We start from the raw sequence: 12,222 nt of genomic DNA on the forward strand, positions 1-12,222 counted from the left end.
ATTTCTTTTATTCAACTACTCTCTGTAGTAATACTTCATTTACCCTACCTTATTAAGAAGCAGCGGTTCCTGAGACTTTTCAAGGTAAGTAAAAGTTATTCCTAAAATACCAATGTTTCTAAAAATTCTATTTTTAAACAAAACATCTGTTTCTGAATGTAAACTGATTCCAATTATTTTACCCTAAGGCTACTGAAATATATAGGGATATCTGGGTATTTGGGTCCAAATTAAGTGGTCTTGGGCAGCTGCACTTTTGGAGTTCCTCTGTTAATGACTTACAGTTTTTACGGCCCGTCCTTGCTTTCATTTAGGATGCTGTCACTTCTTACTAGAGCTCTGACTTTTTGAAGCAATAACCACCCTCTTTTACCTGCTATTAGTGTTGACTGTGTTTTGGGAAACCAGGCATCAGTTTGAACTGATTTGTTTTAAAAAAAGATTGAACTGTTTGTGGATGAGGGACTGAAGAAGTAATGAGGTGGGTGAGGAGAATTACACAATAATTTTAACAATCTGGGCCCAAATAGGCTTTTTTAGAGGTTCTGAGCTGTTTTAAAAAGGTGAGATTGCTGCACAAAAGATGCTCTGGTTGAGTACAGCACTAATGTTAGTTTTCTTTCTACTCATAGGCTAACTTATCAAGTGCATAAATACATACATGTTTAATGACATATATGAATTTGCTTCTAGTTCAGTTGATATGTGCATACATATGTAGAAAAGTAATTAAATAATGATAGTTATCAAAAGAAAAGCCCAGTTCACCAACACAGGAGCTAGATAACAATGTTTCTTCTCAGGTGTGTCCATTGACATGTATATGCAGAAAAATTATTAATATAACAAGCTACTAAAAGAAAGCAAGCAGCCCACTTCACAACATACAGAAAATAGTGACTACCTGTTAAAGACTCACTTCTAGTGGTGGAGTGTACATTAATTCATGCAGATTAGCTGTGTTTAGAAACTAACTTTGCAGATGTTCAAAACCATTGTAGATGTAAATAGAACTTTTTCCTTCCAAGCATTTCAATTTTTTAGAATAACTTTTCACATTAGCAGATTATAAACATGTGTGTTTGGCGAATAAACCTAGATTTCTCCCTAAACACATAATTCTGATAAAATCTAACAAAAAAGAAAGAGAGAAAGAAACAGGAAGACATTTTTTGTGTGCAGAGAAATGTCTTCTTCAGGCCAAGGACAAATAGCACATGCTAATTTGCACGGTTTTAATAAAAGTGTTCTAATTATAGCCTACTCTAACTTACCTGTGATTTATCAAAAGAAAAAAAAAAAATCAACTCCAGGTTGGACTTTTTGTGACCTGGAAGCTCTCTGGCCCTGTAACCCTCCTTCGTACTTAGTAATGGTGTGTTTCAGAAACTATAATACAAGTTATGTTCATTACCTGTTTATTAAAATGACAAAGGAAATAACATAACGCATAACATATAACTGGATTATCTGCTACTTTGGATTACCTTTACTAATGTTCTCTTTTAGAAGGACAGATAAGTGGGAATTAACTTTCGTCAAGCCCTTTTGTATGAGTCTTTATTTATTATAAGAATTCCTGAAAACGATTTAAGAAATGGACATGCAACCAGAGGCAACAAACAAAAATGAAATTCTTCTAGTCTCAAGCAACATTTCTTAGTGCAAGAAATAAAGTATTTCCTAAGTCTTATTCTGGGTACACATTTTGCTCTGAGCTTTATTTGCTTTTTGCAACAGCATTTAAGAGAAAACCAACTGACCATTTACAACCTAAACAATGGCTTTGGGGTATGATTAAGAAGTGCACCTGGGCTCACTCAAACAACACGTTTGTTTAACCTGGTGACTTTCCTGTGTCTGGGGTCAGGCAGGAGCAATCTTGGTTGGGGGAAGGAAAGAAGAGCAAATACAACTGACTCACTGAGAACAAAATGGTTGCACTAACTACCCTTTGTAATTACAACTGTTTTAACAGTTTCTAGTAGGCAAGGCTGTCATTTAAGTGACCCACTATAATTTGGGATGAAACCCCAGGAAATTATGCCAACTTTAGAATAGGAGTTGCATTTCTGAGTTTGCTCAGCATGATGAATCCACTAAAATGCTGACTATTCTTTTTATGGCATAAACTTACGTCAAGGGGAAAATGACCATTAAAATGAATATAGCTAGAGAGGGGAACTATCACAACATTCACTCCCAGGAGCAGACCACAGTTTATTTTACTTTTTGTATCTTTCTATTATGAAACATTTCAATCATATAGAAAAATGCAGAATAAAATAATGAACACCCCCCAAACATCATTTAGTTTTGATAATCACCAACACATGGCCAATCTTATTTTATTGTACCCTATCCACTCCGCCCTTTGAAATTATTTAAAAAAAAATGTTCTTTTAGAGACGGGGTCTTGCTCTGTTGCCCAGGCTGGAGTAAAGTGGTGCAATCATAGCTCACTGTAACTCGAAATCCAGGGCTCAAGTGATCCTCCTGCCTAAACCTGCCCCCGGTAGCTAGGACTACAGGTGTGCAATACCATGCCTGGCTAATTTTTAATTTTTTTTTTTAAATAGAGACAGAGTTTCACAATGTTGCTCAGGCTGGTCTCATACTCCTGGGCTCAAGTGATCCTCCAGCTTCAGAATCCCAGAGCGCTGGGATTACCAGCATAAGCCAACACACCAGCCTGCATTAAAGCAAATCCCAGGCAACTGATGTTGTATTTCATAAAAGCTTTCACTGACAATGTATGTATGTATTTTCACAAGGATCAAGCCAGAAATCTCACTGAGCATGAGATGTCTAAACCAACTTTAACCACATCTCGTAAAACAATTTACACTAAAACCTATCTGCCTAGAAAATCAATTTGCTTGAATATAAGTGAGTAATTAAAATGACAAAATAACTTTAAACACAACCCTCTATTAATTTATGGGAGGAAAAATAGCAACATTCTCAGATTGGGAAAATAGTGCATGTTACTTTATCCCTATGGTTCTAGTCTTTGTGGACATTCCAATCAATGAGAGACAATATTAAAAGTAACATGGATAGATTTGTCTGGATGGAGCTTAGAAAAGTAGGTAGAGGCTACTAAGGGGGCCGGGAGCTGCCTGGAACAAAACTTTTCCATTTTCCTTCACTACTGTACATACAGAATAAAACAGAATGCCAACAGGCCAAAACTTAGGAGCTTCAAAAGGCACTCATCAAGCAGTCTACCTATTTACAATAATTTATTACCAATCTTAAAGATCAAAAGGAACTCCATCAAACATTTAGATTCAATTCCTCACTGCCTGATGACTAAGTTGTAGAGGAATGAAGGGAAGCCAAAATAATCTGAGGTGACTTTGATACAATGCCACAAAGGATATGAAGAGGAAGCCGGTAGAAGCTGCAAATGGCTAGGTTCCATTAAGAGTTCTAATAAAAGAAGGATGGAATTTCCCTTAACTGCGAATTTAAAAATGTTAGAAGTGGGCGAAATTTAGACAAGCCAGGCAAAACCTCTGATTTGCCATCGCCTTTTTTTGTTGTTGTTGTTAAATGTTAACTTTAGCCACTGCTGCCCTTATGTTCATTAAGTGGCTTCATCTAAAAAAAAAAATGCAACGTTACCTTCAGAAATCTGGCCAATCTCATTCCTTTTGCTGTTGTATTACTTATCAGCCTGCTCCTTCTGTCTGCATTGTCAGATACTATTGGCTCTCTCAATCTCTTTGAAACAAATTGCTGCATTCTGCAATGTGATTGATTTAGCTTGAAAAATGTAACTTGGAATGATACAATTTTTAGTATTACATATCACCATGGTCACATGAAGCATAAACAACTCTTTTACAAGTTTTTGGTGCTTAAGTCAATTGGTCACTATAGAAACACTAGAAGCTAGTGTTTCAAATTCTTTCAACTTCTATGAACTGGCACAATTTTTCCCTCCTGAATCCAGACATCTCTGTATTTTCAACTGAGGAAAGTAGTTTTCACACTACTTATTTTGGCTAGTTAAAAAATCCCTACCACATGTCTCCCTGTAAATTCATAGATTAAGATTTAAGTTTATATTAGCATTTCAGCTGTGCAAATTTTTTGTTTGCTTCTGAAATCACCTCGAATTAACAGATTTACTGGAATCCTACATGGTTTAGAAGTTTTGCACAAGTCTCAGAAATCTTGTAATCTATTTCCCCATGAAGATGTGGTATTAAGCATTTTCTTAAAAATGGCTATATATTTTTTCTTTTTAAAAGAGTGCTTATCTTTTACAAATATATTGTAAAATACTTATTTTTAAGTGGCTTTCTCCTCATCCACTGTGATCCCTGCCCCATAACCACAATAAGCAATTTGTGTATGGGTCCAAATCTTCTATGCACACGCACAAACACACACATTGATTACTACTTTCAAAGAAAACAGGTCATTCTATGTACAGCTGTCCCTTAGTACTCCCCGTAGATACCCAAATCCGCTGATGCTCAAAAAAATTAGCCAGGTACGGTATTGCACACCTGTAGTCCTAGCTACCGGGGGCAGGTTTAGGCAGGAGGATCACTTGAGCCCCGGATTTCGAGTTACAGTGAGCTACGAATGCACCACTTTACTCCAGCCTGGGCAACAGAGCAAGACAAGTGAAAAGATGTCTAGGAATTCTTCAAATATGAGGGATGGAGAATGTAGGGTATAAATAAAACAGACTGACTATGAATCTATGAAGCTGTGGGATGGGTACATGTGGGTCATTATGTTATTTGGTCATTTTCTGTGTAGCAAAGCTCCAGGCAGTAGATATTTCAGACACGATGCTATGTACTAATTTTTATTAGGATTTTTATTTAGAAAAATACCTTTCTTTCAGGAGCAATGAAGAATCAAGTTGTGCAGTCAGCATTTCAATTATCATTACCAATCCAAAACCCAAGTTCCTCCACTACAGTGTTTGGAAAGATAAAACAAAAACCAACCAACCAAAATACACCCCAAAACATGTCTTTTCACTGTCTTTGAGATTTCAGTGCCAATATGTAACTAGATTTCAATGTGAATAAAATATAATTATTATAGTTCAGAAATATAACATTTCTGTTTTCTTTAAAAGGGATAAAGAGCTGAAAAATTTAAATTGAAATATAAATGTAATTGGTAAGCGTATTTCAGAATCACCGTATGTTGGTGAAAGTTGCACTATACATTGGGAAAGACTTTAATACTTAATATGCTATTAACATGCTTCTCTTACCTTGTGATCATATGGACTGTAAGAATGAAATACCCGAGAAAGATCTTTTGTCCTTTGCTTTTTCTGTGGAAAAAAAAAACAAAAACAAAAAAAACCATACAAACAATTGAGTTGACAGCAGATAAAAAATATACATGTGTGTATATATCTCTACATATAGAAAGCTTTTTTTTTTTTTTTTTTTTTAGAGATTCTTCCTTTGTGGAGGCTGAGGAGACACAGGGATGCAACTAAAAACCAAAGTCACTTTATGGTTATGTGGGTCATTGTCACAGAGCAGCCAGGTGACCTCTTCCTAGAAGATTTCATAACTAAAACACTAATCATCATCAAAAACTGTATTTGAAAATATATAACTAAGACTAAAATTAAGAAAAAACTGAAAAAGAAAGAAAATTTAATACACAGGACACTTCCAATTTCATTGTAATACCGACTGCTGTTACTCAGAATTGGGCACAGACATGCATTCATTTAAATGATACACCTCCTTCAGGCTTCCTGGTTGTGGCCTCGGTCTGTCTGCTTGAGCTTGCAGCTGTGAGAATACCTTTATTGTATCACTGCTATATAGCCTAGGTACCTTGCAGGGTGTTTTACACACTGTAGGCACTCAATAAATATTGGCTAAGTTAATGAATAAATGAATGTATGAGTTATAGAGGCATATAACTCTTAATATCTGTAATGATGACACATAAGCCTCATAGATTAGTTATGAAGAGAAGGCTCTTTTGGCCGAGCATGGTGGCTCATGCTTGGAATTCCAGCACTTTGGGAGGCCGAGGCGGGTGGATCCCTTGAGGCCAGGAGTTCGAGACCAGCCTGGCCAACGTGGAGCAACCCAGTGTCTACTAAAAATAAAAAATAAAAAAATTAGCCGGGTGTGGTGGTGGAGACCTGTAATCTGAGCTACTCAGGAAGCTGAGGCAGGAGAATCGCTTGAACCTGAGAGGCAGAGGTTGCAGCGAGCCAAGATTGTACCACTGCACTCCAGCCTGGGCGACAGAGGGAGACTCCACCTCAATAAACAAAACAAAACAAAACAAAACAAAAGAAAGAAAAAAGAAAGAGAAGGCTCTTTTCATTTCTAATGACGTGTTCTTCTTGAGCTGAACCCAGGCATTACATGAGTCCCCTCTCCATCCCCTGCTCCCTAGTGTATCTGTGACAAGCAAGAAGTATGAGGTTCTCTTATTACAGCCAACTAGTTAATATAAAAGTGGCTTTTTCGACCGGGCGCGGTGGCTCACGCCTGTAATCCCAGCACTTTGGGAGGCCGAGGCGGGCGGATCACAAGGTCAGGAGATCGAGACCATTCTGGCTAACACGGCGAAACCTCGTCTCTACTAAAAACACAACAAATTAGCTGGGCACGGTGGCGGGCGCCTGTAGTCCCAGCTACTCAGGAGGCTGAGGCAGGAGAATGGCGTGAACCCGGGAGGCGAAGCTTGCAGTGAGCTGAGATAGTGCCACTGCACTCCAGCTCCAGCCGGGGCGAAAGAGTGAGACTCTGTCTCAAAAAAAAAAAAAAAAGTGGCTTTCTCCTCATCCACTGTGATCCCTGCCCCATAACCACAATAAGCAATTTGTGTATGGGTCCAAATCTTCTATGCACACGCACAAACACACACATTGATTACTACTTTCAAAGAAAACAGGTCATTCTATGTACAGCTGTCCCTTAGTACTCCCCGTAGATACCCAAATCCGCTGATGCTCAAGTTCCTTATGTCAAATAGTGCAGAATTTGCATATAACCTATACACATCCTCCCGTATGCTTTAAGTCATCTCTAGATTGCTTAGAATATCTAATACAATATAAATACTACGTAAATAGTTGTTACACTATATTTTTATGTGTATTATTTTAAATTGTACTCTTATTATTATTATTTATGGACAGGATCTCACCCTATGGCCCAGGCTGCAGTACAGTGGCACAATCATCGCTCACTGCAGCCTTGGGCTCCTGGGCCCAAGTGATCCTTTTGCCTCAGCCTCCTAGCTGGGATTACAGGCGTGAGACACCAAGCCTGGCTGTTATTTTTTATTTTTCTAAATATTTTTGATGCCCTGTTTGTTGAATCTGCAGATGTGGAACTTGCAGTTGTGGAAGGAAGACTATACATTGTTCTGAAATTTACTTTTTCCACTACACAATTTGTCCTCGCAAAACCTCCTTGGTTGTACATACAGATCAGCAATTCCCTAAAGGGAGTTTTTCAAAGTTTTTGACATCCGAAAACTTTACAAATGCCAACTTTTCTGTAATTCATTTCAATTTTTTAATATAAAAATTGCACAAACATCTTTGCCAGCCTGAGTGTATTTAAAAATAATAAACTCTGGAAGTCTAGTTTCAGGATCAGACAGTACACACATTTATTACCTTAGCACGTAAAGTCAAACTGCCTCCTCCTCACAAATATTGCACCAATTTGTCCCCTCAGCAAGAGTGAATGAGAGAAGGGATCTCAGCTTAAGTTGGTAATTCTTAAGAATCTCTCTCTTCCATTTAAAGGTTAGAATGTTTCTAAATTTACAGAGGAAATCAATGTTTTTAGAACAGATATTGAACATTTTCCTAGCTGGCAATAACAGAATTTATTTCTTGTCCATCATAGGTTAGCCCACGACCACATCTTAAAATTCTGTCACACAGGTGGTCTGTTTGTCCCTAACACTGCCTCTGTCTTGCTTCTGTTTCTACTCTGATGTTATTCCAACTGCCAGGAGACTGCTTCTGTCTTCACTTGTGATAAATCTTTGACTGGTATCCTGTTTTCTAGGGAAGTATCTTCTACCTCAAGGACACAGCTATCATACCTCCCCAATGCCGCAGACCCCCACCTAGCTCTACATAATCTTCTGCATCTCCTTAGTTAAGCAGTTGGACCTGATATTAATAAGGACTTTGTAAATAAAATCATTTGTATACACTCATAGTTTCCTTGTAGATCAGTTTCCCTATTTCAGAGCTGTCTTTGAAGTCACAATTCCATGGGCAGTCCTTCCAATCACTTGGCCTTGTTGCTACCTTCTGACACCCACTGAAAAGTCCTCTCTCCTACAGCTCAGCCGAAATTCCTGCCTCCTCTCTCCACCTCTGAGCAGTGCTTCTGACCATCAAATTCTAAAGTAATTTAACACTCCCTTCCCCTGGAGAGCAAAGACGTATCAGTAAGATGACTGGAAGCAGTTCCTGTGGCTAATGAAATGTTAGCTCTGTGAGCCTTGGAATCTGCTTTGAACAGGTCATTTGCCCATCAAAATTTCATTAGCTTATAATTTTTTCTTTTCTTCCCATACACCCACTTATTCGGTGAAATGGTTCTTGGCTTATACTTCAATCAGAAGAAAAATGATAGATACTAACACTTCCTTTGTTAGGAGTCTTGATATAAAACACTGGGGAAAATATTTTCAGAAAGGAAATTATGCTAGATAAAATAAAATAGGTAGCATATCAGTATTAAACTTACGAGATACCCCAAGAACTGAGGCTTATCAGAAATGGCTGAGCAACCAGCTTGCATTGGCAAGTGGAAAAGGAATATTCAGAAGATGTTTTGTGTGACTTAATGTAGGTTTTGATTTTACTTTGATAGCTAACACTTATACATGCTTTTTATCCTAATTATCTCGATTTTGGGAAAGAAATGGAGTATAACTAAATAACACTATTCATATTAGCCCCAAAGAACCAGTAAAGAAACAGTGCCTTTTCTGACAACAAATTTATTATATACAAATACTGTGAAGTCTTGGCATATTGAAGGTTATAGGTATCTGCCCAGTTAACTGAAAACCACTGCTATTCTTCCTCTGAGATCAGTCACACAACCCAGTGGAGTATCTTCTGGAATCCAGAACAGGGGTTGGCAAACTATGGCCCCATAGCCAATCCGACCCACTGCCTGTTTTTTTTTTAAATATAGTTTTACTGAAATACAGCCACAAATCCTAAAGTATTTACTGTCTGGTCCTTTATAGAGAAAGGTAACCACCCCGATCTGGAAACTCTATCCCTGACCGTGTCTACTTCTGGCAGTAGTCCCTTAACTCCAAACCACGTGAACAACTAACTAACCTGCAAAAGTCCTGGCTCCTTCTATTTGCTCAATGGACAGTTCCAAGAGCCAATCATAACCCATATACTGAAACACTGGGATGAACGTACCAACCATAATAACAATTAGCTGTCTTGTTTTCAGGATATTTCCTCAGTGCTTCTATGTACAGGCAAAAAATATTTCAAGTGGCTTTCTAGAGCATGCTGAAATAGACATGGGGCTTTCCGAGCCGTCTGTATTCACACTGTAACTGCTGATGACAGAAGCTCTGAGAAGAAATCCTTTACTAAGTTCTAGCACTAAAGCCAAGTAAGTTTCTTATACAAGTAACTAAAACACAGCCATTATTCCTAGTGAGCCAGTTTCTTCTATGTAGGCAATGTTAAGAGAACTACTGTACAAAACCTGTCGAGCCTTGCTATCAGCAGTTTTAACTGAAACAAAAAGCTGAGCCAAAAATGGAATAATTAGGTATTTTCCTATTGCATCATAGCATATGTCTAAATTACCTCCCAGTTTTTAGCCTGTTAAAACAAACATCTCAGTCATGCAACCACCTGTTAGTTCTCCAAGCGTTTAAAAAGTAAACATGTTAAACAAGTTGTGTGATGGACTTGTAACAAGGGTGACCAGAGTACAGTGAGTATGGCAAGTATTTTTCCCCAAATTGTACAAGGTACCTTCAAGTTACCTTCATCATTAATCCCAAAGAACAGGCCACAGAGATGAGAGGATATTTAAAAGTAATTACATGCTGTGTCCTGCATTCTATGTGGGCTGTCGTGGGTTTAAAAAATGAGGCAGTATGCATGTTTGGTAAAACTTCTAGATTCCTGAGAAGCTGAACCTCTGTAATCTTCATCTTACAGGCACTTCATAAATTGGTTTTATATTCCACTCTCCAAGGACAGAAAACACTGATGACCTCTTTTTTTTCTTATACTCAAGTTTAAACTCCTTTTCAGACAAAACCAAACAAAACTAAAGACCCCAAGAGAGTATTTTTAACAGTTCAGGTTTCCAGACAATGTAATCTTTTCAATTTTTATCAAAGATATGCAACAGAGCTCAGTTCTGAAAGAGGCTCCGCATGTAATAGCAGCTTGTATTCTGAATGTGAGGTTATACAACCAATCAAATTTTAGCAGTATCCACAAACTTAACTTCTTTTGGTTCCCCAAGCCAATTCAATCCTTTCTGTACCCATTCTCTAGTTGTTGATTAAAGTTTTCCCAAATAAAATGGTGTTATTATAAGGAAAAGCTATAATAAGACTATGGACTTCATTTCTACATACGGATTCTTAAAAATGACAAAGCCTGCAAGTTTTCAAAGGGTTTGATATGTTTAAGGTATGCTACAATACAATTTAAATGTTCTGCAAGCCTTTATCATACTTCGTGGTAAGAAGCCAAAAGAGCGGGTTTGCGTTTCAGCATGCTGCATGTTTCCTGCTCCCTTTCTGGTAGAGAGCCTAAGTAGTTAGCCTGTCAACTGGCAGGGAGCAGAAAGGTAGGAGGAAAAGATAAGGAGCCAAGGCAACTCACGAACTGGACAATCAGGTTCAGAATAGAGTCACGCAGGAGTGCCTGAGGCAAAAATGCAATGGTGGTCTAATGGGGACCAAGAGTTATGCCCCCAAAAAATTCCAAAAGAGACCGGAGTGCAATTCCAGGTAATACATGCTAGGGCTCCAGGACTGGTTTATATGACAGAAACAGACACTCAGTAGAAGTTAGAAAACTATCTCCTAAGGCAAAAGGGCTGAAAGAGCCAAGCGGTGCAAGATGAAAACAACAAATGACTGAGAGTCAAGGTGTCGTTGGTGAAGAACTGGTGAGGAACTGGGAGACTCACGCAGAGAACAAGGGCTTACTAAGATGCAATAAGGGACACTGAAGTCAGGGATAGGAAATGAAGAAGCCAGTAAACACTGAGTTAAGTGAAGGTGTTAACTACCAAGGATGTGGACTGACGCTAAGGCAGGTCTGATGTTTACCTTGGGAACTTCCTGCGGGGGTGGGTTCCAAAATGACGGTGTAGGTAACGCTGGGCCCATTAAATTCAGTCAGCAATGTGACAGCATTTGCTTGAAGAAGGAAAATGTTATTTCTGATGGGAGAGTTCAGTGTTTGATAAAAGCACGATGAAAGAACTGACTCCATAGATAGATTATGCTTTTATAGACTATAAGGAAGTAGACTGAATATAGGTACATGGAGACAGAGAGAAAAGGAAGTTCCAGTTGGGCTGAAGAAATGGCTAAATGATTAGAACACATAATGCAAAAAATACAGTGACAAATGATCAAATTTGTGCTTCAGAAAGAGCTTCCTAATGGTGTTAAAGATAAAGCCCAAGTGGGACAAAGGCAAGAAGCCGAAGACAGTATGAGAAGCTGTTGCAAAATCGGTCAGAAAAAATAACACCTTAAATTAAGATGGGGCAAGGGGAGAAGGTGGGACAGATCTGATTAACAGCTGGGAGGCAGGACAGACAGCTCTTGGTAACTGATTAGATAGGAGTACAGAAAGCGAAGAGCAGAAGAGGACTCCCAGGCTGCTGGCACAGATAACCAAACAGGAGAAGTACCCTTCACTGACAGAAGAATCTAGATTGAGACTGGTTTTTGGAGACTGGGGGAAAAAAGGATAATTCCGTTCTGAATATAGGGAATTTGAGGAGGCTGCGAGACATTTGGAGAGAAAATAAGAAGGAAGTTACACATAAAGGACTTGGGAGTCATGAGCATATTGGTGTAATTTAAAGCAGGACAGGGATGGGATCACACAGGGAGAATGTAGAGCGAGGGAGGCAAGAAGATAAGAAGATTGAGGTTAAAATCCTAGCAAACAATAGCTGTTTGGTCTTGGGTCAGGTATCTGCTCTGTAC

General features: G+C 38.5%; 1 protein-coding gene across 8 annotated transcripts in view; it reads right to left on the reverse strand.

Annotated features, from left to right (window-relative positions):
* The window catches only part of CDKAL1 (CDK5 regulatory subunit associated protein 1 like 1), a 759,164-nt gene that overhangs the window by 178,506 nt on the left and 568,436 nt on the right, over positions 1-12,222 (reverse strand). For 5 of the 8 annotated variants that reach the window (XM_063632136.1, XM_063632135.1, XM_055263718.2 and 2 more), the window contains one exon: positions 5,252-5,314. The exons of 2 other annotated variants lie outside the window; for them this stretch is intronic. In XM_063632136.1, coding sequence (XP_063488206.1) covers positions 5,252-5,314 — 63 coding nt within the window. Of the gene's footprint in view, positions 1-3,584; positions 3,752-5,251; positions 5,315-12,222 lie in introns of those variants that run through there. One more of the 8 variants, XM_055263720.2, reaches the window with a different exon arrangement.

Source organism: Symphalangus syndactylus, chromosome 23 (genome assembly GCF_028878055.3).
Source record: "Symphalangus syndactylus isolate Jambi chromosome 23, NHGRI_mSymSyn1-v2.1_pri, whole genome shotgun sequence".
NCBI lineage: Eukaryota > Metazoa > Chordata > Mammalia > Primates > Hylobatidae > Symphalangus > Symphalangus syndactylus.